Here is a 27014-nt window from a genome sequence, read left to right as displayed (position 1 = left end):
TAGGTAGTTCCGACTTTGGCTCGCCGGAGGCGTTGTGTTATGGGGCTTGCCCAATAACGGGTGCATTGTTAGGACTTATTCTTATTTAATTTAAATGAACGTGCAAAAAAATATCCGATGAGCTATAACCGTAAACCGTAAAAAATACAAGAAGAATGAAAGAAGACATTCGAAGAATCGGTCAATACAGGTTGTTGAGCTATCAGCGTTTTGATAGCGGCCGAATTAATAAGACGCGGTTCAATTTATATATTCAATTTATTAATAGCTAATTCCGCGCGATAAAACAAGATAGCGGCCCGTCAATAACAACTACAAAAAATATGCAAGAAGAAGAACCACTTTGGCGTAGAAGCTCTTCCAAAGCTCCCAAAAGCGCACGCACTACAAATGACGACAAAATGCATGCGAATCTGGGAGACAAAAGAGAAGATTAAATGTCGCTGCAGCTAAACAAATTATATCAATATTCTAATTAGTGAATAGCAGCCACCAGATAAGTGAATAACTTAGCCCAACACAGGTCTCCTTGGTGTTCTTGGAGCTAACGATGCCCACCCTTCCATGATCAAGACTTTTCCAAATTAAACTATTATTCTTTCACGATCCCTTTGTTGGCAAGCGCTACCGAGGCGGGTTTAGGATTTTAATCAAAAAAATGAGGATTTTATGCAAACATTATACATTAGTTTATTATTACTAAAATAAACATGATACAATTTTCAGGGGTTTCTTTCCTTTTAATCTATGATTTCGAAAAATAGTAAAATTAAGTGGTATAAAAAATGGTATAATTATTTAAATAAGTGATATAAAAAACACGTGGTATAAAAATAGTAAAAATATTAAAGAACTAGGCTTTCATAAAAAAATTCGTTTGACATAGAATTTATCATATATTATAGGATTGAAATGAGAAATATATAATAGATATATATAAAATTTATGAATAGCATTATTTCATTCTTAAACAAGAAAGGAAAGCTAACTTCGGGCGCAGCCGAAGTTTATATACCCTTGCAGTTGAGTTGCAGTCCGCTAGGTGGCGCCACGCATCTTATATTATTAGATTTATAACAGATCGTATATAGTCGGCCGATCTTTATGAAATTTGGCGTATCGAAATATTTTGCCCAAAGAGGCATCCATTGAAAATCCATCCTTCTAACTTGAAAAACAACCAAGTTGTGGCATTTCCGATCAATCAGATATGGCAGCTATACGATATAGACGGCCAATCCTTATGAAATTTGGCAGATCGGATAAGTAAGACTATTGAAAAATTGGATTTATGGCAGGCATCCGGACCACTGTGAGCCGGTGAGATTCACCCATTTGTAAGGTTTATCGCAATAAAGGGATATTTATTAAACGAAGTACCCTGTGTTATTTCTGGGCTCGGGCAATCACGTCGAATATATTAATTCGGTGGAACGTTCCCCCAAACTCTGTGAGCTAGCCGCGGCATTTGTTGCGAGCAAAACTTTACAAAAACAGTTCGTTACAACTCCTTCCAGTTAATAAAGATGCTGAATAAATCCAGTTGATAAATATTTGTTGTTCCGCGACGCGGACTTTAAATTGTTTGTGTTTATTGTTTATTGTCTATAAAGTTCACAGCAATACCGTCATGAGCAACTCTTTTATTTTATTTTTGTTTTCTGTATATTCTTTATGTATCACTGTTACGAGTAGCTTTAATTTATTAAATTAACATATTATAAACACAGACCAACCGGGGGCGCCAAAATGTTAAATGGGATTAGTTTATCTCAACGAAATTAAACGAAAGGTGGCTGTTTATTATAAAGTTTCGAAAACGACGAAAAAGAAAACTGCGTGCACTGGGCTAGACGTTATAATTTGATATATATTCAGCAAAAGAACTAAAGCCCAGCTTATCTATTGCGGCGAAGCGGGGCGAGTTCACAAGAGAGCGCAACTGAGCTTTTATTTCGCTCCCGCTCCGCCCTAACTTATACTAGACTTCAGTTTGTTTTAGGCTTCAGTATTATTATTTTATCATGCTACAATGTACCGAGCTGCATACCAAAACATTGTTGTGTGCCCCTTAGTATACCATTGACTTTCCTATTCTATCAGGCGGGGGAATATCACTTCTAATCTTACTTCCTCTTCATAAAAAAGCCGCAAAAGATAATTTAAAGATCTGGTATAGCCAAGCTTTTTTTTACAGCAGAACTACTGGAGAAATTGATTACTTCCCTCCATCAACTTTTCTGCAAAAAAAATTATCTCGCCCTCTCAACATAGCTTTATAAAATGTCGTTCCACTACCACTTATTTGTTGGAATTTTCATACACTGTCCGTGGATATGTGATGTAAGTTACACAGATTTTAGCAAAGTCGGTTTTTCTTTCCAATATTCTGAAATTTATTGGCTCCTACTTAGCACACCGCACGCAGAGTATTATTTAAAAATACGAAATCCAAGATCATTCAGGTTTCATTAGGTGTCCCTAGGGCCTTTGGTCTTTTTGTAAATGATCTACCCTTATAAATGATCTTATTGGCAAAAAAAATCTGAACTGGGACCGTAGAATCGGCCATTTTATCCCTACAGGCTTCCACTGCTAAATCTACCAACATTGCAGGATCGTAAAATTGGTATATGGACTGGTTGACTCAAAACCTATTTTAGATCAACTGAACCTTATAGTACCAAACGGGATAACCGTTCAACCCTTTCGAATCGAATTACGCTGAACATTATCCGTTTCGTATTCTATGTAATAACTTTAATCACCTATCCCATCTTCAATCACAGGAATTAACACTGGATATAATTAAAAACAAACTTTTTGAATTTCTATTCAATGCGTTTCCGTAATCTAATTAAAGCCTGATTTAGAGGCTTCAAAAAATCTATATTTTAAATGATTTTTTGGAAGGGAAATTGAAACGAAACTTTTAGGGATTATTCTTATATATTTGAAGAGTCTTCTCAAGAGTCTTTTCATTATTATACATAAGATATTCTTCATGTCTGAAGAAATTTACGGAGGCAATACGGAAGTGTGCAATTTCTGTTCATAAAATTTTACGCAGATTAAAAAAAATACATTACAAAAAATTACTTTAAATCGTTTAAAAATCGGATTAATGTTAACTTTCTTAAGGTATTTTAGGTTCGCTCGTACACCTGCTCGACGCTTGCCCACAATTTCGTCTGTATCCCTGGAAATAATCCGATTTTTTTTCTGAAATTTTGGATACATATTTTTGGATAGTTTAGGAAGTGATTTACGCAAAACAAAAATTCGATTTTTTGGAGCCTCTAAGGCAGTTCAAAGTTTGCAGTTCTTTGTTAATAAATAAATTAACAATAAATAAACAACATTTATTGTGTAGTAACATTTCCATGATACTACAAAATAAATGCAAAACAAAATTCAATCGCACAAATCAGACGCTTTTAGGAGAGTTATTGACTTTTTTTGCTTCCCTACTATGGAAAACATTTTTCTTGAGGATCTATATTTTGAAATATGAATTTCAACATATTTATAATATATATAGTGACATTTTCACAGTAGCAAATGTATATGCATAGATCCACGCCACATATTATCATTATGTCACTAGAACGAACGCTCTTGTCTCTAAAAGCAAAGATTAAGGTAACCATTGATCGGTTAAATCCTTAGTAGGTCCTCTGCTTCTTCAACGGGGAACTTCTCCGATCCCTGTATATAAAATACTACCCCAATCTACAGTTTGATATTTTCATATTAATACTGGGTGTGTGTCTTCAACACTAGAAGAATTTTGTAAATTAAAGTTAAGCTTCAAATTAAGCTAGAATTGCTAAAAAATCTGGAGGAACCAGAAGCAGACAAAATCCAGTAACATTTTTGAAAAACTAGAATTTAAATCTAACCCCGTTAACTATACTATAAATAAACTATACTAGACTTTCAGAAAACATTATAATTTAAACCACTGATGGAAAACTTCATGATAGATTTATGTTTATAGATTCATGATAGTTCTTAGTTAGGAGAGACATTTTGAAATATAAAGCGATCATAAACCGCTTGATTTGCTTATTAACATACAAAAATCAAATATGAAGTAACAAAGATGGAGAATTAAAACGAGTTCTATAAAAAATCAAATATCTTTCATTAGAAACAAACTTTCCAGAACGAAAATTGAATAAATTCAAATAAAAAGGTATCAGTTGATAAACCAGACACTACTTCTAAATGAACTGCCTTGGACGAAAAACAAACAAAAAGGCAATGTAAGACTTGTAGGGGTGGCTACCATGAATTTTCAATGTCGTTTCGATAGGGCCACAGAAATCCACGCCACATATGGAGAATGGGCGGAGAGCACGGATATAGGAGCAATATGGGCTAACAACCTGGTTTTTTTTTCAAATATTTCTAATTTCCTCTTGATTGAAAGCTCCATGATATTCGACAGATGAAGGTACATTTTCAGAAGTAACTACTCATTTTTTACATTTCCTTATAAAGTCGCCCCCCGTCCCGCAACAACGAAAAAGCAAGCCAAGCCTCAGAAGCTTCATGGACAAATAGATTTAGCTTCTGTAGACTTGGGTTAACAACCAGGTTTCTTCAAATATTTTTAATTTCCTCTTGATACTCGTGCTCTTGAACTATCTTATTAAACAATTTTATTAGACAATTTTATTAAAAGCTTCTTGATATTCGACAGGTTAAGATACACTATCAAAAGGAACTACTAATTTTTCACTTCTTTATAAAGCGGAACATCTAAACGAACACTCTCAGCCGTTTTAAGTGAGAGGAAAATCCTCCTATCACTTCCAATAAATATGAAGTGGAGACCATTGCGGTTAATCCGACCGCATTCTTTTTTACTTCCATCTGCAACAGATAATAAGATCAGTTGGGAATTCCAAAAGACTGAGTTTACTTATAAGAAGCGAATGGCTAACAGAGTCAAATGCTTTACTGAAGTCAGTGTAAATGACGTCTGTTTGTAAACCATTCCGGAACCCATCCGTGATAAAAGATGTTAGCTCCAATAAGTTGGTAGTGGTGGAGTGGCGCTTCATGAAGCCATGCTGGCACGAAGTTATTATTGAACTACATAGGAGTTGCAAATGTGGAGTGATAAGTTTTTCAAAAAGCTTTGAAATTGCTGACAATTTAAAGATGCCTCAATAATTTGCAGCGTCGGATTTTTTCCCTTTTTTATGCAGCGGAATAATAAAAGATTCCTTCCACATAGGGGAAAAGATCGAAGTTTCCAGCCATAGATTAAAAAATTTAACGAGCGGCAGAACACAGCCTGGTACTCCATCAGGGCCTGGCGAATACACAAGCTTAACCTTAACAAGATCCGATAACACATCACTTTGATCGAATGATGGGAAAAATATAAGGTTAGCTGATTGGATTGATTTTGCAGTAGAGATCTGCAAGAAGGTGAGTGGCACATAACTCAAGATGGGGGAGCGTCTTTGTCTTGAGTGGCGGACTTTGGACTTTGCAGGCAACAACGAGACTTTAATACCTTCTGCAGATTCGAAACGAATATAGACGGAGGCTTCATAGACTCATCGATGCGTCAAAAAAGGCATGAATTTGAATTGGTGACATCGGCTCACTCATCACAAATCTCGGTATTAAGATATCTTCTAACTGTGACAAGGCAAGCTGAATTTTATTCCAAGCTGATTCCAAATGTAGTGGAATCGACTTATACCAATCTCGCTTATTTAGCCAAAGCTCCTGCAACACTATATTTCCTTTGATAAGGATTGGGCTTAATAAGCCAAGGGGGTCGAATAGCTTTGATGTCACCGATAGAATGTTCCGCTTAGTCCGGAGCCCTTTGACCCATGACTGAAGTATCAATTTAAAATTTAAATACGTCATCTTAAGGAACCCAAGCGATTCCTAATGTTTAAGTCAGCTTTGAGTCCGAAAGTGTTATTGGCTTAACGGTGCTCGCGGATGCAGTAACTTGAGGCGAGTTTAAAACCCCTCTCTCAATTCAAACCCAGCGTTTTCCTCAGTTCCTTCAGACGTAATTGTCTTACTTGCCATTTAACCAGCACCCATTAGGAATTTGCCATATATTGGTATGGAATGGTTCGGACCTTGCTTTATTTGACCAACGGACAAAATTTCGAAAAATGACGTAGCTTTAATTAACATATCTATCCGCTGAGGCTTATAAAAATATGGGTCTGCTACTGACAAGTTCTTTGGCAAGGTCCCATATTTCACGTTCACTGACTGGTCACGGTGATAGCCTGAAATTAGTTTTAAAATCCAAAAGTCCAATGGAAACTCACTAACATTGATTCTTCATTTCCCCAGGGTGTGTAACTTTTCCTTTACTTGCGAAGTAGATTGACCAATTCCAAGCAAGTTGATAGACAATTCCTCCCTTCGGATCTGTGAGCGTGCAGCAAGATCTTCAGTAATGAAGATCATTTATGACCCTGAGTCAAGAAATGCTCGGGCCAATATGTGTTCGCTATTTTTTGTTCGAACACTTACGATCGACGACGCTAACAAAACCCTTTCTAGTGAAGACGCATGCAAAGCATGTGAAGTAGAAGGGCCATTATGTGTTAACGCTGGAGAATGATTTTCTGTTGGTGGTGTTAAGGCTAGGTTATTTTCTGTCACTATAATTCGGTGCAGAAGTTTATGCAGTGCAGATCCGACATCTAGTCGATTTTCACTTCGCAACGGTGTGACCTTTTTGCAAACCATTTACACAGAGGGAGACTGACTTAACAAACTCAAACCTTTGTATTACAACAAGAAGAGCGAACGGGCTGCACTGGGTTAAAAAATGGTCTTGAGCGTTGCAATAACTGCAAGCTGGTAGAGGAGCAAGTCAACGAACTTCTATTAAGTTGCTTGCTAAACCCAGAGTTCAGTTACCGAGCGTTTACGAGAGCTTTAATTAATGTTCCAAATCTAGGCTTAAATAAAAATAAGCTCAGTTAATTTCAGGTGGCCGATCGAATGCCCGAGAGCAGGCGATCCGAATTGAGACATAAAGATAAAAAAAATATAAACAAATTCAATAAATTGTTGCCGGCCAAACTTCCGGTGGTTGCTTGACCCGACATACTCTCCTCGATGAAAGATGAGCTTTCAACAGCATCATGAAGGGGCAGCAGGCACGATTCGTTGACTGCCCGCACGATTCTTCATCCTCGGTGTCACTACAGCTGGGTGATGGCATCTCGGTAACCATTTCGCTGCCAAAATCGAAAAGCGGCTTCACATCCACACTGGGTAATATTAGCCACAACTGTGCAGTTCCCGGCCAGACGCTTCTCCATGCGCTGGTTGAAGTGACGACGGTGTCTGTAATACTTTTCCTTCTTGCTAAGTCCCTTGCGGAGGCGCTTCTTCTTTGGCTTGGAAACACAACTGCGATGAAACTCAACCTTCACCGGCTCCGTCTGAGGCTGGAAGAGCAACTATTATGGCTCTACTGCCATGAGGACCTTACCATTGTCAAGGCCACCGCCTCGGATACAAACACCGGAGACCTTATCTTCAGCTGGTTTGCCAGTATTGAAGTGACTAGGTGCACCTGTGAGCCAGAATCGAGCAGCGCTCAGCAGGGCAGTAAAACTCCCGAGCGTTTCCTGACCAGCATATTGGCAGTGGCTAGCAACACAACATCACCAAAACCATCCTTAGCGACGAGAGAATTGACGGCGGCGGACGCTGAACGAGAAACAGCGTCGCTAGATGCGGAAACCTCGGGAGAGGGGTGCTGACCTTAAGCTGGCGAATTGCCACCAAAATGCAGCAGACTATGATGCGCAGACCTGCGTCCACAGGCACGGCAGCTTGACGCATTGCAATGTTGAGATAGGTGCCCAAATCCAAGACACTTACGGCATAAATCCACTTCGCCTAAACGATCCTCAGGCGACAAGCTTATAAACCTTGGGCTGGAGTTTATTATGTGAGAATGGCCATCACAAATCCACGCTCACCAAAGTCCGGCATCTCTGCTCATTATTATGCATTATATTCATTATGTCAGATTCTACGGCCCTCAGATTCATTATCTCATTAACATAAGCTTGAAAAATAAGCCTGCGATTGCGAAGCCTTTTGTTTAGCAGCTCCACGGCGGCGTGATAATTTTTGTCCGTGAGCTCCAACGATCGAACAATCTCTAAGGCAGATTTACGAAGGCAGGACCCCAACCGTTGAAGCTTCTCGACACGACTTATCTATGGGTTTGTATCCACCATGGTCGCGAACAGTGACCGTAATTCAAGACACTCCGCTTAATCTCCACTAAAAGTGGGAAGTAACAGTGGCGGCAAAGCCTGAAAGGTTCTGCCAAACGATGCATCGAAATTGGTGGCAGAAGATGCGTTGATCAGCGTCGAACTCGCCGGCAACAAACTGGAGGGCCTCATAATCTCCTGATCCAAGATGAAGCGTGCCCCCCTCGCCGCATCGTTTAAGTTGATGCGCAGATCGCTCCTGAGTTCTGCAACATCCATCTCGGACAGGTCCTTGTGTGCGCTCTTGAAAACCACGACGTTCACTGCTTTCAAGGAGGACAGCAATCCTTGAATATCCTTAAAAAACTGCACTTTGACTCAAGAATACTTTCCTTCCAGGAGAGGCAAACTCGAAAAACGGATTCATTTTCGCCACAAAAATATTATTTTAGATCGTTAATTTATTGTCGGCTCACGACCCACTGTGCAACTACTATATAACGGGGAAATATATATATGAGCGATTGTAGCACTCTGCGAACAGCGGATATGCGTACGTATGTATGTCAATAGATGTTAATATTGCGCGCACAAATCACAAACTGAATAATGTTTTAATTTATTTTATATTTAAAGCCGCGCAGCTGAAATTTTCAATGGAAAATAATTCAACAAATTATTTTTCCAAGCACTATCCCTTTGGCGTCACCAATATTCAGTTATCGAGCGTTTACAAGAGTTGTTATTTTTTTTAAACGTTGATTTTATTTCTTGAATCTTCTCTTTGGGAGACTAACAAGATCAAATCTTATATTTTTAACTTAACTAACAGTCATGTTGACTGATACAGAGTTAAACGGCCCTAAAAATCGATTGCTGGGTTGGAAGGTCGTTGCGTCGCAGACGGGATCTGCTAGAAACCCGAGTCAATCCCTGAGCGAGGGGATTTGGGTGCGAAAAAATTTTTTCTTTGTAGGACTCTTTTTGCTTCTGAATTTCGTCTTTCTCTACGAGGATGCCCAGATCCCGGTGGATGTTTTCGTTGCGAACATACCAAGGTGCCCCAGTGATAGTTCTTAAGATTTTTGATTGTGCGCGCTGTATGATGTCTAACATATGTTGCTGCTGCTCGCGTTCCCCCACAGCTGGGAGCCAGTGGAGCCAGTTATGATCCAGAGGAGGCTGCTGCCTTTCAGTTTTAGGTGCACCTTCTTGCATTCGATGTGCTTAAGCCATGTTATTCGTCTATCAAGGTGGACGCCAAGGTACGTTACTTCTTTAGCATCTGCATACCGTTTAGTGAAAGCGGAGGTCATGTTTGTCTATTAAGAGTAAACGTTACATGTTTACACTTTTGTTCGTTTATGCTAATGCGCCAATCGGACAGCCACCTTTCCACTAATATTAGATGATTAGCCAGTTGGTTTGCAGCTTACGTTGGGCATCTGGAGAAACTAAGGATAGCGGTATCGTCGGCGAACGTTGACGTTGTTAGTTGTGTGTTTGTGGGAATATCCACAGTATACAAAATATATAGACACGGCCGAGTGCGCTTCCTTGTTGAACTCCAGCTTCGATGATGTGGTCGGCCGAAGTAGCTGCGTTGCATCTTACTGAGAATACCCTCTTGTAGAGGTATGATTCCAGTAGCTTGTGGGTGTATGTTGGCAAATGCGTTTTAATTTTGCGCATGAGTCCTTTAAGCCAAACTCGGTCGAATGCATGAGATATGTCGACAAAAATAGCACTACAGTATTCTCGCTGTTCGAAGGCTGAGCGTAATTCGGATGTTAATCTGTTCACTTGCTCGATGATTCCGTGGTTTCTTTGGAAGCCAAATTGCTGTGCCGGGATAATTTTTCAAGCTTCCAGATGTGGTGTTATTCGAGATAGCAAGCATTTTTCAAACAATTTAGGCAAATAAGAAGGAAGGATGTTCTTGGCGGCGAAGCCCTTTTCTTTAAGGGCGGTTTTTATTTCCTCGGCGGTAACATCGGGTTCGATTCACTTTACTACCACTTGTATGCCCTTGCTGCTTTTCAGCTGGTACGTGGAATAGTTTATCCGATCATTGTCCAAATATTTGGACACGATACGGAAGTTCTCTTCAGCCTTGGTTTGCACCTTTGTTTCGTGGATATTCCCTTTGATAAGCGGGACAACATGAAAGTTGTCACCGTTTCTGATGAACGCCGCAATTCGGTTGACCAGGGCACTCGAGTTTTTCTCCCTGATATAGATTGGAGGGGGCTTTGGTTTTTTTGCGGTGTCTGGCGCTAGTTGGTTTTCGTCAACCTCCGCCAGTAGGATTCATCTGTTACTACTGGATCTGCCTGGTTCTTTGTCGATCTTCTGGACGCGGTTAATTTTTGTTTTATTGCCTGCCGGATTACTTTGCTGGGTTGACCTTGCGCTTAAATTGGATGTAGCGATCCAATCCAGTCTGTATGGCCGGGGCCGCTTTGCCACTTTCCGAAGTTGTTGTTTTTGTATTCGCTGTAGCCGTTGATGTCGCGGTATTTTGAGTTGCATTGGTTATGGCTGTGGTTGCAGAAGTTGTAGCACTGTTTGTTGTTGGTGCGAAATTTAGTTCCGCCATGGGAGGCAGTGTTTTATACTGCGAACTTCATGACGCGCGAGTCGGAGTGAGCAGAGCGGGTGAGCAAGACCGTGCCCTATGGCTTTCAGCGGTTAGTAAAGAATGTTTGCTCTTAATCGCCAATTTTTCCATTTCGATATCGCGGTTTGAAAAGTAAGTGTAGAAGCCGTTTCTTTGGTTCACTGAGCTTCTACGCTCTTGATCGTTGCTTAATGAGTTCATAGCGTGGTACTTATTTATTTAAAACAATGCACTAGTTTTTGTTTTAGCATATCACAACTGTTAGAAAAAGCTTGTCTATTGCTTTTAATAAATTGTGGTAAGGCATCTTTTCGCTTTTATTGGGTTACCCCAGATTTTTTTGTTTGATTTGTTTTTAATGCAACTATTGTATTGCAGTTTTCCCGGAGCTCGGGCAAAGCACGTCCGCTCAGTTCGGTAGTTCGAGCGAAATTTCTATGTATGAAAACAATTTTTTTTTATGACTTGATTTGGTTTGTATATATAAATTACATATGTGATCTGCTTAGGGTTGAAGACTAGATTAGAAGAGACGCGGGAGCGCGGCTCAACGCTTGATGCTGCGGAGCGCCCGAGAAATACCGCGAGAGAGAGAGACAAAAATTACGGAACGGATTAGGGTTATCGATGGTAAGTCAAGTTTAAAGTTAGCGCCGATAGAACCCAGTATTATATGTATCGGTAGCTTTGGGATTTAAGTTCATGATATTCGGTCCCACTAAATAGGGAAAAAAGAGGAGAACAATTTGGCGGATCAATTAGACCGATTTGCGCCATCACAATGAGAGGGAAGAGAAACTGCGGTAGGTTAAAAACTAAGTAGTAAGAGCTAAATAATCAATGTAACTCTTTCAGAATAAAACAACATCAACACCAACAACTATTGTCCAACACTAGAGTGTTTGTTTAAAGGCATTCCCCGTGATCGGGCCGCAAGACGATGCCCACGAAACATTCGCCCCGGCGGAGCCCCGGCTGGAAACCTCGGGTGTTCCCGCAACTGCGACCACCATGGCCACAGCAACTTGCACCACTTGCAAGTGGCGGCCCTAGTGGAAAGGATCGCACGTCTCGAGTCGGAGCTGGAAAAGGCAAGGGCAAGTGGAGGACAAGCAGAGGCCGCCAGGGATCCCGTTGGAATCGGGGCACGCGGCGTTGGAGTGAGCGGTGCGGCGAATACACCGCCATGTTTGAGTGGAATGCTGCCACGACAGGGAGCAGCGCATCGGCAAAGTTTTAGTGGAACCTTGCCCAGGCAGATAAGTGACAACCTGCAAACGGAGCTTGGAGTCTTGGAGCTTGGGACTTCATCGCTACAGTTGCCGGCACAATTGAGTGCAAGTTTGCCGCCACAATTGAGTGGAAATTTGGCGCCGACGCTGGGCGGCCATTGTGCAAACGGGCAACACACACACCAACAGCAACAGTGGGCTATTCTCCGCCATTTTGTGTGACCGCCACGGCGCAGCCTGGGCTAGGTTATGTTCATCCGCCACGGGAGCTGACACACAACTTGGAGGTATCTGCACCATCGCTCCTATCACATAAAGTGGCGACGGTAAGCATACCTGGATGGACGCCACGTAGATTGCCTAGTCTTCTCGATTTCGAGAGTCAGCCAAAGGAATGGCCAATATTTCTGTGCGCGTTCACGGAGACAACGGTAGACTACCAGTGTACACAATTGGAAAACAACCAGCGGCTAGTGAAAGCCCTGAAGGGCGATGCCCGCGAGACAGTGAAGTCGTTGCTCATCCATCCCAGCAACGTAGAAGCTGTTATGGAGCAGCTTCAATTCCGGCATGGACGTCCGGAGCTACTCATCCGTAGCCAAGTGGACAGCGTGCGCGATGTGCAGCTAATTCAGGAGGCCAACATCGCAAGAATCGTTCCGTTCGCGACGAAGGTGACGAACGATCGTCAGCCAGCACCTAGGGAACCCAACCCTAATGGAGGAGCTGATCGCCAAGTTGCCGCTGAGCAAGAGGTTGGACTGGGCGAAGCACGCGGTCGCGATACAACCGTATCCGACAGTGGTGCACCTAAGCGAATGGCTTCATGAATTCGCAAGACTGGTGTGCACTGTCACGGACGCTGGAGCCAAGGAGCAACCGAAGGGAAGGATCCTACACGCGAATAGTGTTCGCGAGGAGGAGCGGTATGCCGACCGCACCAGATGTTGCCCTATATGCGAGGGACAACACCAGATCAGGGACTGCATAGAATTCAACAGCGTTTCTACGACGACGCGGATCGAGTCTGCGAGGAAGTTGCGAGGCTATGCTTCTCGTGTCTGGAGCCCGGACACATGTCCCAGTTCTGCAGGAAGAGCCGCGGATGCAACGTCTACGGATGCCAAATGAGGCATCACTACCTTCTCCCCGAGTCACCTGGACATCCTAGACGGCTGTACGTTGCAGAGGGAGGCCGCAGGAGCGACCAGAGAAGCAGTCAGGACGGACGGCTGTTCAGAGACAGCAGCAAACGGAGAGGAAGCCACGACCAGTGGATTCCGAGAGAGGAGCCGTCCCACGTCAGCCGTAGTTATAGACGCGGGGCGTGAGCGGGATGAAAGGCGATCGACGTGTGACCGCCAGGAATTGACTCATCGGAACCTGAGCTGCGTTGATTCGATTGGATGCCACCTACTATTCCGGATTCTACCCGTGATGTTGTACGGGAAGAATACGCAGATCGACACCTATGCACTGCTAGATGAAGGATCGTCTGTCACGCTCATCGACGACGAACTCATCCACAGCCTGAACCTGAAAGGCTCGCCAACTGAACGTTCAATGAATTGGTGGGAAATCTGCCAAAGAGCACACGAAAGTGGTCAGCCTGCAGATCAGTGCAGCGGGCAAGCCAAAGCGCCATGGGCTGAAGAACGTGTACGGCGTAGCCAATTTGAACCTTCCGATGCAGAGCCTGCGTCGGGATGGTGTAAAAGCAGTGAAGGCGAATGCGCGCCTGCGTGTGAAGCCGTACAACAATGCGACGCCGAGGATCCTAATTGGACTGATCATGCGCATCTTGGAATACACCTCAGAACAAGAAGCTATGGATCTGGAGGACCATTTGCAACAGCCACCGCGCTTGGATGGGTGGTGTATGGACCGGTGAGCGGAAAGGTGAGCTCACCGCTTCAGAGTTCGTGCCTTCTTGCCGTGCCCCAGGGTAATCTTCTGGAGAAGATGGTCAGCGATTATTTCGAGATCGAGAATTTCGGAGTAAAGCCGGCACAGCCAGTGGCAGCTGGCGGAGTGGAGCTGGCGCCGTCAGTCGCAGATGGCTGCGACGCACGGGCCCTGAGAATCCTGGAGGACTAAGCGAGTAGGCCGACGATATGAAACCGGGCTGCTATGGAGAGACGACGAGGTGAGACTGCCGGAGAGCTACAATATGGCGCTCAAGAGACTCGTCAACATCGAAAAAAAAATGAGGCGAGATGTGGACTTCGCGCTGGCCCATAAGGGAATAATGGATGATTACGTCAAGAAGGGGTATGTACGACGACTGGAGCCCCAGGAAGTCCAGAGGTTCCAGGAAGGCAAGTTATGGTACCTGCCGCATTTCGGGGTGGTAAACCCGCACAAACCTGGAAAAATCCGGCTGGTTTTCGACGCGGCTGCCAAGGTGAACGGCGTGTCCCTCAATTCAGCGCTAATGAAAGGCCCACAGCGCTACAAGCCACTCCCAGCAGTGCTCTTCCATTTTCGGGAAGGGGGTTTGTGCAAACATCAAGGAGATGTTTCATCAGGTACAGATGCAGCCGCGGGATAGAGATTCCCAGAGGTTCCTGTGGAGGAACGGAGATGACCAGCGAGAGCCGGACGTATACGAGATGCAAGTGATGACATTCGGAGCAGCTTGCTCACCATGTTCAGCGGACTATGTGAAGACAGTGAATGCGTCGCAGTACAGCAGCCGCGAGCAGCCCTGGCCATCAAGGAATACCACTTCGTGGACGACTACGTCGTCAGTTTCACCAGTGAATAAGAATCTATCGCTGTTTCGACACGGGTGAGAGAAATTCACGCAGATGCAGGATTTGACTTGTGTCGATTTACTTCCAGTTCGGCAAGTGTGGTCAGAGCGTTGAACCCACTTGAATCTATCGCTAGCGTCAGATGGACCGAAGCTGAGGAGAAGGTACTAGGAATGTACTGGCAGCCGGCTACAGATGACTTCAAGTTCGGCATCAAATATCATCGAGTCCCGAGAATCGTGATGACAGGGGAACGCGTCCCTACCAAGAGGGAGTTCCTAAGCCTGGTCATGTCCACGTTTGACCCGACTGGATTCCTGAGCTGCTACATGGTGACTGCCAAATTGTTAATGAGAGAGTTTGGCGGAAAGGAGTCAACTGGGACGAGTCGCTACCAGAAAATTTGGCCGCAGCCTTTGAGGATTGGCGGCAAGAAATAAGCAAAATCGTTCCGATGTCCGCGCTACTACTTCGGCGGTGGACGCGTGCGGATGCTACAGCTGCACATCTTCGTGGACTCCAGTCAGTCGGCGTTCGCAGCAGCGGCCTATTGGCGGGCCACTTTCGAGAACGGAGACGTGCAGGCGCATTTCATAAGCTCCAAAACGAAATGCGCTCCGATGAGGACAATGTCGATCCCGCGACTGTAACTTCACGCAGCAGTATTGGGCACGAGACTGATGGACACCATCAAGCAAAAGCACGGTGTGGCGATCAGCAGCTGCATTTTATGGACGGACTCTAAGACTGTGTTGCACTGGATAAGCAGCACCCACCAGAGATACAAGCAGTTCGTCGGTAACCGGGTGGCGGAGATTTTGGAATCCATGGAGGCGTCCCAATGGAGATGGATTCCGTCTGGCGAAAAAGTGGCAGACGACGCGACGAGGCGCGCAAGGCCGTGGACCTGAGCATCGGTTCGCGATGGCTAAGCGGTTCACCATTTCTACGAGGACCAGAGGAAAGCTGGCCAAGATCAAGCGAGGGGTGGATCCCTCCGACGCCCGACGAAGAGGAAATGAAGTGTGAGTTTGCCTTGGTCATGGTAAACTTCATATCCCTGCAGAGATTCTCGAACTGCAATCGACTGTTGAGGAGCACCGCGTGGGTGCTCAGATTTATTCGACGGTGCCGTGGACTACGATACGATGGAGAGGATCATGGACTGACGTCGATGGAGTGCGCTGAAGCTGAGCGCGCACTTGTACGGCAATCGCAGCGAGAAGGGTTTGCTAAGGACAACCAAGGGAAAGCCGATTGCATGGGCTGTCCCCATACTTCGACGAGGACGGAGTAATGCGAGCCAGCGGAAGGATCGACGACGCGACGTGTGTGCCATACAGCGCACGTCGACCGATCATACTGTGTCACGATGAGGCATCGGAGATGATCGTGCAGCATCACCACGAGAGGATGTGCCACCAAAATGGAGGCAACCATCGGAGCGATCCGGCAAAAGTTCTGGATTACGAACTTACGGAGGCTGCTACGAAGGGTGGTGAGCAAAAGCAACGTTTGCAAGCTGCGAAGGGCACGATCAACTCAGCCCGAGATGGGTCCCCTACCAGAGGACCGGCTAGAGGCCAACGGATGGCCCTTTAAGTTTACCGGATTGGACTATTTTGGACCGCTATTTGTGACGGTAGGACGGGTGGCACTGTTTACGTGTCTAACCACAAGAGCTATCCACTTGGAGATGGCTCACGATTTGTCCACCGATTCCTGCATAATCGCTATGAGGAACTTTATGAGCCGACGTGGACCCGTCGTCAGGATTAGGAGCGACAATGGAAATAACTTTGTTGGAGCCGACCGCGAAGCCAGGAGGTTCAGCGAAGTGTTCGAGCCTGCACAGATCCAGGGTGAGCTGTCGTCCAAAGGATTCGAATGGATCTTCAATTGCCCGGCGAACCCAGCTGAGGGTGGCGCCTGGGAAAGGATGGTGCAGTGCGTGAAGAAGGTGCTGGCGCATACGATGAAGGAACTTGCGCCCAAGAAGCACGTACTGGAGAACCTGCTGATTGAGGCGGAGAGTATAGTAAACTCTCGTCCGCTCACTCATCTACCAGGAGGCTCCACTGACACCCAACGATTTGCTGAAGGGAGCACGATGTCCCAAATCTTCCCAAGGATGACGAACGGGAGTTCGTGAGATGCACTACCAGGAAGCAGTGGCGCATAGCGAGGATGATGCGGGTTCGATTCTGGAAGAGATGGTGCATGAGTACCTGCCTACACTTGTGCGCAGGGAGAGATGGTGCAAGCACGTCGAGCCAATTCGCCGAGGAGACCTGGTGTTCATCTGTGATCCTGCCATACCACGAAGGGAGTGGAAACGAGGCGTCGTGGAAGAGGCGTTCACCGGGAGAGATGGAGTACCTCGTCGAGCGGCAGTGCGGACTAACGATCGAGCCAAGACGATAATGCGTCCCGCTTCGAAGTTAGCTGTCCTGGATGTGGTGAATGCGGCTGCTTCACGGGGGTGGGGATGTCGCGGAACGGATTAGGGTTATCGTTTAAACTTATAAGTTTAAACTTAGCGCCGATAGAACCCAGTATTACATGTATCGGTAGCTTTGGGATGTAGGTTCATGTTATTCGGTCCCACTAAATAGGGAAAAAAGAGGAGAACAATTTGGCGGATCAATAGATCGATTTGCGCCATCACAATGAGAGGGAAGAGAAACTGCGGTAGGTTAAAAACTAAGTAGTTGTAAGAGCTAAGTAATCAATATAACTCTTCCAGAATAAAACAACATTAACACCAACTATTGTCCAACACTAGAGTGTTTGTTTAAAGGCATTCCCCGTGATCGGCCAAGCGGCGACACCCAGTTTTCTCCTGTTATGTTTTGCCAGTCTCTTCAGCGGACAGGTGTTGGACCAAAGCGGCAATTCTTCATAATCCAGTGACTCTTCCCATTTTGGCCTGGTCACTGGATCTACTGTACTCAAAATTAAATGAATAACGATAATAATGAATGGATAATAGTGATCCATAAATCGATGACACAGTATCGATGAGACCCCTCAACGACGACGCAGATGGCTGGAAAATTTTCGGGAGGCTGAACAATTTGGACTTGTTTGGTTCGCAAAGATGAGACATTCGTTATCATAGATTCTTTTTAGACTAGCGATAGCTTTGTCATAATTACTCTCGGTGACCTGGAAAACCTTGACAGTTCCTAAGGCTTCACCAAAGAGGCATAAAATTATATGATTAAATTTCTCGATAACAGGAATGTTCACATATTTGTGTACTGTGGTCTCGAAGAGAGAAAAGATAACATTTTTGAATTCCGAATAATTTCCACTGAAGTTTGGTAATGCCAAACTGGGCAGTTGAGCTCGAGTTGGGGCTGCAGAAATTTCAGTAGCTGAACGGGAGGCTTCAGCTGCATTGAACAAGGAAATAACCCTTGCCTTGGTCGTAATTGGAAATACTTCCAACTCTGCTTCAAATTGATCTCATCTAATACTCAATCAGCTCTTGCTCATTTGCTTTGCTATGGCAGGTAAAGGATATTGTTGACTGATCCCGGCCGTTCCGACTTATATACTGCCATCAAACAAAAGAAGGATGTGTGTAAAGTTTCAACTCGATCGCTCTAAAACTGAGAGACTAGTTTGCGTAGAAACAGACAGCCAGACGGACAGACGGACATGCTCATATCGACTCAGGAGGTGATCTTGATAAAGAATATATATACTATATAGGCTGATAATGTATGTTTACATAATAGGGTCAGATTATAGGGTCCTTTACTTTAATCTATTACATATTATGTGTCTTTTTAAACCATAATTTTCAGAACTTTCTTTGAAAATTTTACTAGTCTCAATAGACATACATATTTTAGTTAGATAATTTTCATTTTTATACCCTTATTACAATTTTGGTCAAAAGTGTGCAACGCAGTGAAGGAGACATCTCCGACCCTATAATGTATATATATTCTTCTACATGTATATATATTCCGATCAATCAGTTATATGGCAGCTATACTACCTGCAAGGAAAAAAGGATGTGTGGAAAGTTTCAACTTGATAGCTTTAAAACTGAGACACTAGTTTGCGTAGAAACCGACAGACAGACGGACATGCTTATAACGATTCATGAGGTGATCCTGATCAAGAATATATACAGAATTTATAGGGTCGCAGATGTCTCCTTCATTGTGTTGCACACTTTTGACCAACATTATAATACCCTCTGCAAAGTTATAAAAATCTCTTGACGAGATAAAATACAGGTGACAAATTCGGCATGTGCAAAAAAACAAAAAAAAAGTCATGCACGTGTCGTATAAGAATTTGTTTTTAATGTGTATTTTTTAAAGCATTTATTTGTCACATAAATTGATACCTGATTTTTTGGCCTTGGCTTAAATCGGGATCGACTTAAGTCGTATATGAAAAATAAATATTTACTTACCTCTCTGGTCATTACCACCAAGGTAATGTTAGCTATATTGGAATCATAAAACGCAGTTGGATCGGATATGTTAACGCCTACGTCAGGCTCCCAGTAACCGACCTTTTCAATTCTTTCTTGCTTTAATTTAAGAATATCAAGTTTGAATTTGGATCGGCGACCTTCCACAAAAATCACATTACCAGTCAATCCATCCGTGGAACCCTGTGAAAATATTATTAAATCAATTTATTTAATATGGCGTCGGTTGTGAAAGTATGGGGAACCGAATTGGTTGTCTGGCACTTTTATGTGGTTCCTCGCTTAGTGTTCGTTATTGAGTTTCTTTCCACCACTATTTTTTTGATTAAAGGGTAAGTCTAAAGTTAAGGGTCCTCATAAGGATCCGATCCTTATGAGAATTTCTCCATCAAATCAATTTTCTAATAAAAATGTTTCAAACAACCCCAAGCATCTTTTAAAATAGCAAGGTTGTGCAATTTGAATTATATGGCAGCTATAGGATATAGTCCTTATAAAATTTTGTAAATCTTTTGCGAAATCTTTTTTGGGATTACTGTGCCCAAAATAGAATCTGTACCAAGTCCCATCTTTCTAACATATGTATCTATTTGTGATCAATCAGTTATATGGCAGGATATGGTCGACCGATCCCGGCCGTATCGACTTATATACTGCCTGCAAAGGAAAGAAGAGTGTGTGCAAAGTTTCAAATCGATAGCTTTTAAACTGGGAGACTATTTTGCGTAAAAATAGACAGACGTACAGTCGTATAGAAGGACATGCTCATATCGAATCAGGAGGTGATCCTGATCAAGAATATATATGTACATTATAGGGTCGGACATGTCTCCTTACCTGCGTTGCACACTTTTGACAAAAGAACAAAGGAACCAAACCGGGACACCACGGTCCACTCAGAAGTTCTCTAGTTTGCCACAAATCCTAAAGGGCGTATGTATGCATGCCGGTGTGAGACGACGAGTGGTGAACGCAACCGAGAGTGTGATCTGAAAGCAGGGATGCCCTAAGTCCGAACAGAAGGAGCCATTAGCAGAACTCGCGCATTGCGAATGACGAAGAGGTTACCCAATAGAATGACCCAGAGGTTAATCAATACCACCAAAAACTTCTAGAATAACACCCACATGGTCCGCAAAGTCTCCACTCGCACCATCAACCTCATATCGAAACACACCATGGGCAGCTACACAGATCAACTGAGCTGGATTTGGCGCTAGGTGGCGACCACGACGAGACCCTATCAGTTATAGTTCAGACACAAGAAAGTGAAAAAGATTTACATGAAGAAAGCCATAGAGAAGTTGTTGACGACGCGGATGCGGATGAGAAAGATGATGATCGAGATGCGGGGGAACGTGCACACTTACTCAGCCCTGTCTTAGACCATAGCTCGTATCAAACACTTACCTCGGTCAATGATCGTTTATCTCCACCTGAGTTTAGTCCAACTTCATATGCCACGTTAACTCCAATCCAACCCCTACCTCCTATATCAACAATGTCTGAAAAATTCGCATATTCTGGTCATATTTCTGGAAGAGAAGAAGACGGCAATAATAGGAGAGGTGGAGGAGTACCTAATGGTACGGAAAGTAGCCATTTATCTGGTGATAATGCATGCGTTAGTGGCAAAGGTAATACCTCTAGGTGTGCCAATAATGACTGCAGTTCTGTCCCTGTTCTTTCCATTCCTTTAGGCAATAATCAACTTGGTCTGAGTGTATTAAATCAAGCTCAATCGTCATTTTCTTCTTATGAAAAGTTATCCTCTATGGTTTCTCCATCGCACCATACTTATGGCACTTCACCTTCGAGTGGCCTCCCTGAGATGGTTGTTTCCTGTGACTTGCAGGCTCACAATGGGGACTTCCACTAAATGTTAATGGCCAAAAGAAGAATTCAACGCAACATTTGTAAGGACACTGCCATGAACATGAAAAGGTTCTTGGGCATGGTCATGTAAATAGGCATAAACTAAATCACGAACAATGCCATGGACTTCAATTACTGCCAATAACATTACCAAAACCAGTCGTTTGCCTTTCACCAACTAGAGTTATTGGCGAAAATATTTTAGTAAGTCATTATGAAACGCCTTTCAGCGGAAACCACCATGACCACGAGCTTTTGTTGGGAACGACCTCCTCCACTAGCTCTACAGTTGGATTACAACATAGCCCTACACTGAGTCCGCACTCTCTCTCAGGTGGCTCCGTATTGTCGATGCCATTGCATTCACCTACATCGGCTGTGAATCTTCCCCACATTAATAATTCTATTCCAAGTTTATCAGTAGTTGTATCCTTAACACCAACACCACAACCTCCTGTAGAAATACAAAAAATCAGCCGTCGATCATCGTCTTCTCAGAAGCCACAATACTTTTTATCAAAGGGCCAAGAAGTCAATGCATCAGCAGATCAGTCTAGTCCACATGGCATTACATCTTCAAACTTGAGTAGTGCCACCCATCAACCCAATTCAACTCGCTTACATGAATTTCAAGGAGCTCAACCACAAATAAAAGCGAATGCCTCTAGTTCTCCCAAGCATGTATCTACAGCTTGCGGAGGGTCTAGCCAATCTGCCGTTTCCAGTGACGTGGAAGAGATCAATACGAAAGAACTGGCACAGCGTATTTCTGCTGAGCTTAAGAGATATAGTATACCACAAGCTATTTTTGCGCAACGTGTGTTATGTCGCTCACAAGGTACCCTCTCAGATCTACTTCATAATCCAAAGCCATGGTCTAAGCTAAAATCTGGCCGAGAAACATTCCGAAGAATGTACAAATGGCTACAGGAACCGGAATTTCAGCGCATGTCTGCTCTTCGAATGGCTGCCGCTCAAATTCCTCAAAGAGCGCAGTTGGTAGCTGGAACGTCTTTAGGTTGTATCTCTGGATCATCAGCAGTATCCCCTGGCTCCACAGCTACTATGGCCGTTATGGATTCCAATATTGCCTCTACAATTTCTCCAAACGGTAAATAGCTTTAAATATAATAGCTATTTAAAAATTAAAACTGAAATTTAAAACTGAATTTTTTAAAAATGTTTCAGATCTTTTAGATGGAACTTCTGCATCAAGTGCCCCCGGCTGTAATGTCCCCATCAGCAGCGTGAATTTTCGGCGAAAGGAAGAGCCGCAAATCGAGCAAATGACACAGCCAAAAAAGCCACGCTTAGTCTTTACAGATCTGCAGCGACGAACTTTACAAGCCATTTTTAAAGTAAGTTGCAGCTTTGCACTATTAATAGATCAATATTAAAATAATATTATTTTAAGGAGACGAAAAGACCGTCGAAAGAAATGCAAGTCACTATAGCTCGGCAACTAGGATTAGAGCCAACTACCGTGGGCAATTTTTTTATGAATGCTTGTAGAAGATCAATGGATAAATGGCGTGATGATGATATAAAAAATCAAACTCATTTAATTCAAAACCATCAACCAGAAAGGGATGGGCAGGATGAAGACAGAATTCACAGCCTTAGTCAAACACAATGCTTGACCTCTAGCAATAATCACTCCATAAGCAATAGCTTAACTCGTGATAGCTATACACATCTTCACCCAACAGCATTGTCGCCACTTGAAACCTTTAATGAGGAGGCTGACATGGAGCTGGAATTGGAAAGCCACGATTTTGATTTAGAAGAGAACCATGGGGACAGCACTGACCATCGAAGTGAAATGTTGTGACAGCATAAATCCGGTACACGTCTATTAACCATTAAAAGAGAAAATTTACAACCATCGATTGACCGAAGCTATATCCGCGCTAATAGTATCATATGTACACAATCAAGTACGCACACTAAACTCATTAGGAACTTAATAAGGGTGAAACGAAGAGCAACGGAATCAGACAACCAGCTAATTGTAAAGATGCCAGTTATTGATAAAGCTTTAAAGAAAGATGACAAATTTACAGCTTTCTTGACTGGAAACGGCCAATATTCTAATGACAATATTCTATGGCCAGTCAACTATCGCCATGACGTTAATGAAGAAGACACCCATATCTGTTTTAATGAGATGATGAAACCTATTTATATAGACGAATTAAAGGTAATCATCATAAAGAGTTTATAATTTGAAAAGTACCAAACATTTTTGTATACCCGGTACTCATAGAGTTACAGAAGCAACGGGGTATATGGCCGTCAGCCAATCGGGTACAACAGGGGGAGAAACGCATGAGCTCATGTGCCGTAACTGTGTACACCGATGGTAGTGCGACTATACTCTTCACGTGAGGGCGGCTGGTAACAGGTCCCGGTAAGGTCATGTCTCTGCCGAGGATGCTGGCGAATTGTAGTCGGGCGGGGAGAAGAAAGCTCCCTTCCTCAAATTACCCCAATCCAAGGTGGAACAGCATATGCCGAGGGATGCATGTCCGGGGGATGCACGGACGTTAATATGCGGACTCTGGGGGACCGGCCGACCCCTCAGTTTTAATCAGGCTTATCATGACAAGCGGGCTATGTCATGATGGACGAACCCCTTCCCGCCTACTCTTGGGTCCAAAAATGAACTGCAATATAAAAACAAAAACAAATAGTGGAGAACGGAACTCCCTAAGAAAGTCCGAAAATGGGATCTCGGATCCGTCAATCTCCAAGGCAGATAGAGGCCAAAGAGATGCTGGGATGGTGAAGCTCCCCACTGAGGGACAACATCCGGAGGCGAGCGGCGCCGGTGTAGGGGGAGATGCCAAGGCACCGACCCCCAAAACGGGGCCCACTATGGGACCACCGAACGGTGTGGGGGGCAAGATCCCATAATGGGGTCGTTGATAATGGCTCCAAAGATGGCCTGATCCCCAAAGAGCTTTGGCGGAAGGTGGTGAACGAGCTGCATGGACGTTCATGGAGGAGATGCTCAAGAGCGGAGGACCTCCACCGGACTGCGAAGACGCAGGGTGGTACCAGGGTAGCATCAAGGTGATAGCGTGCCAAGATGCGAGGTCTGTAAGCCTCTACAAGCGAATGATTGCGTCGCTTGGGGAGGTTTACCCAGGAGCCAGTCTGGAGGCGGTGGACTGGGACAAGATCCCCAGCAAACCGAGGGCCCGCGTATGGCTGACAGAGAAGCCGGCGGACCCTGCCACCATTCGCCAAGGTGGAGGAAGCAGTGGGACTGAGAAAGCAGGTTGTCCTCACTCTAAATGAGGAGACTGCGAGGATCCTGGAGGGTGCTGGTAGCCGTATCAAATACGGGTTCGAGCACGTTGCGGTGAGGATCTACAAGTCGGATGCGAAGAGTAAGCCTGGAGGCATCGACTTGGAGATGGACGCACAAGAGTTAGACTTGGGGGAACCGACTGAAGAGGTCCGCCCAGAAGGAATGTCAGATGTGGAGGAGGACATTCTGGAAGGGTACACCTCAGAGGGGAGTGACCTGGCGATGGCTCTTGGTGGCGTCGGAATGGAGGAGGACTCATTGCTGGGCTCCGACACCGAGGCTGAGGTTACTGTGGTGGAGAATCTAAAGGATGTCCCTGACATTCCTGCAGATAAACCTCCATCACAGTAAGGTGGCTTCCGCCGCCCTCCTGCTCCATCTTGCAGAGAGTGGAGCTGACGTAGCCCTCATCCAAGAACCCTGGATCCACGGAGACAGGATTCTCGGTTTGGGGGCGTCGGACTTCAGGCTGTACACAGCCGATGTAACAGGTAAAAAGCGAGCATGCATACTCGCAAAGAAAAGCCTTAATACCTTCTTGCTACCAAATTTCAGCAATGAAGATCACGTAGCCGCATCGATAGAGGGCCCAGGCGGCCATCTAAGAATATGCTCGGCATATATGGGTCATGACCACTTAGGACCTCCACCGCACTCGCTACTCAGGCGGCTTGTGGAAGACAGCGAAAGGAAGGAAATCGACCTAATAATAGGATGCGATGCCAACGCTCATCACAATCAGTGGGGAAGCACTGACACAAACGAGAGGGGTGAGTCAATCTTCGATTTTGTCCTCAGCTCTAAGCTCCTAGTTGGTAACAGAGGTTCAGAACCCACCTACGTAGTCAAGAACAGAAGGGAGGTCCTTGATGTCACATTATTCTCGCACTCCCTGGCTGATGAAATCACCAGCTGGAGAGTCCTTGACAAACACTCATTTTCAGACCATCGCTATATTGAGATAGTAGTAAATTTTTAAAACTTCACCAAACAAGCAGTTCGAAATCCTAGAAAGGCAAACTGGAAGCTCTATAAAAAGTTACTAGATAGATCCTTAGGCGAACCGCCTTCAGAGACCATCGAGACCTATGAGGGTCTCAACGCCATGGTAGATAAGCTTACTGCGACTAGCGCAAAAGCTTACCACAAGGCCTGCCCCAAGAAAAGAATAGGTAGCAACAGATCGAAGAAGCCTCCGTGGTGGACCTCGTCGTTAGCCCCCTACAAAAGAAATGCTCGTAGGGCCTTCAACCACGCGCACCGTACCAACACAGACGAGGCGTAGGAAGCCTTTAAAGCTGAACTTAGGTAATACAACAAAGAATTGCGCAAGGCAAAGAGCCTGGGCCAATTTCTGCACCAACATCCAGGAGACATCAGAGGCCGCCCGCCTAAGAAAGATTCTCTCTACTACAGCCCCCATCGCAGGCTACATTAAGAACACGGAGGGGCGCTGGACAACCTCAAGCCAGGAATCCCAGGAGACCCTTATCAATGCACTCTTCCCGGGTTGTTCATCGGAAGGAACAACCCAGGTGATGCGTAGCCAGGGTCACCAGGGCCCACTCAACTACCTACTTAGTGACAGAAATCTTAAATGGGCAATAGACAGTTTTAAACCCTTCAAATCTCCGGGAACGGACGGTATTCTACCGGCTCAGTTATCCAGAGCCGGCATTAACCTAAGGAAATGGATTAAGAAAATCTTCAGCACAGTCTTCACTACTGGTATGATACCAAAGGCGTGGCTGTGCACGAAGGTTGTATTCATACCCAAGGCGGGGAAACCATCTCACTGCACCCCCAAGGACTTCAGACCTATAAGTCTGTCTTCCTTCCTCCTTAAGACTATGGAAAGACTCTTAAGTCTCCATCTACAACTAAACATTAACCCAAATGACATCTCATGCTCTCAGCATGCTTACAAAAGGGGCCGATCAACAGAACCAACCCTGCACGATATCACTATGATCGCCGAACGAGCGATCAACTCTAAGGAATACGCACTTGTGGCTTTTCTAGACATAGAAGGGGCCTTCAACAACATCTTGCCGTGCTCAATAATCGAAGCACTGACGGGACTTGGAATAGACAACCGATCAACTCACCTAATACGGCAGATCCTGGTTAACAGGAGTGTCGAGGCTACTCTTGGAGGTTCGAGTATTCGAAGATACGTCAAGAGGGGCACCCCGCAAGGAGGTGTACTCTCACCACTACTCTGGTACGTGGCGGTTAACAGCCTACTGCGATCCTTAGAGGGTGGCGGCTGTAAGATCATTGCGTACGCGGACGATGTTGCTATTGCCTTCGTAGGGAAATTCCCACAGACGCTATGCGACCTAATGACAGGGAAGCTCGAAGTTCTGTCGGCCTGGGCGCAAAGGAACGGGCTGGGAGTCAATCCATCCAAGACAGAGCTCGTGCTGTTCACCAGGAAGTACAAAATACGTAACTTAAGACTTCCGAAGCTCCTAGGAGAAACACTAGTTCTTAGTGATAGTGCGAAGTACCTG

At 44.5% G+C, this 27014-nt stretch overlaps 1 protein-coding gene across 7 annotated transcripts in view; it reads right to left on the bottom strand.

Annotated features, from left to right (window-relative positions):
* The window catches only part of LOC6498717 (glutamate receptor ionotropic, kainate 2), a 376347-nt gene that overhangs the window by 108368 nt on the left and 240965 nt on the right, over positions 1 to 27014 (bottom strand). For all 7 annotated transcript variants that reach the window (XM_032452748.2, XM_032452749.2, XM_032452752.2 and 4 more), the window contains one exon: positions 19287 to 19490. In XM_032452748.2, coding sequence (XP_032308639.1) covers positions 19287 to 19490 — 204 coding nt within the window. The remainder of the gene's footprint in view (positions 1 to 19286; positions 19491 to 27014) is intronic.

The sequence above is a fragment of the Drosophila ananassae genome (genome assembly GCF_017639315.1).
Source record: "Drosophila ananassae strain 14024-0371.13 chromosome 4 unlocalized genomic scaffold, ASM1763931v2 tig00000071, whole genome shotgun sequence".
Classification (NCBI taxonomy): domain Eukaryota; kingdom Metazoa; phylum Arthropoda; class Insecta; order Diptera; family Drosophilidae; genus Drosophila; species Drosophila ananassae.
The sequence above is the reverse complement of the archived record's forward strand: the minus strand, read 5'-3'. Positions and strand labels throughout refer to the sequence as shown.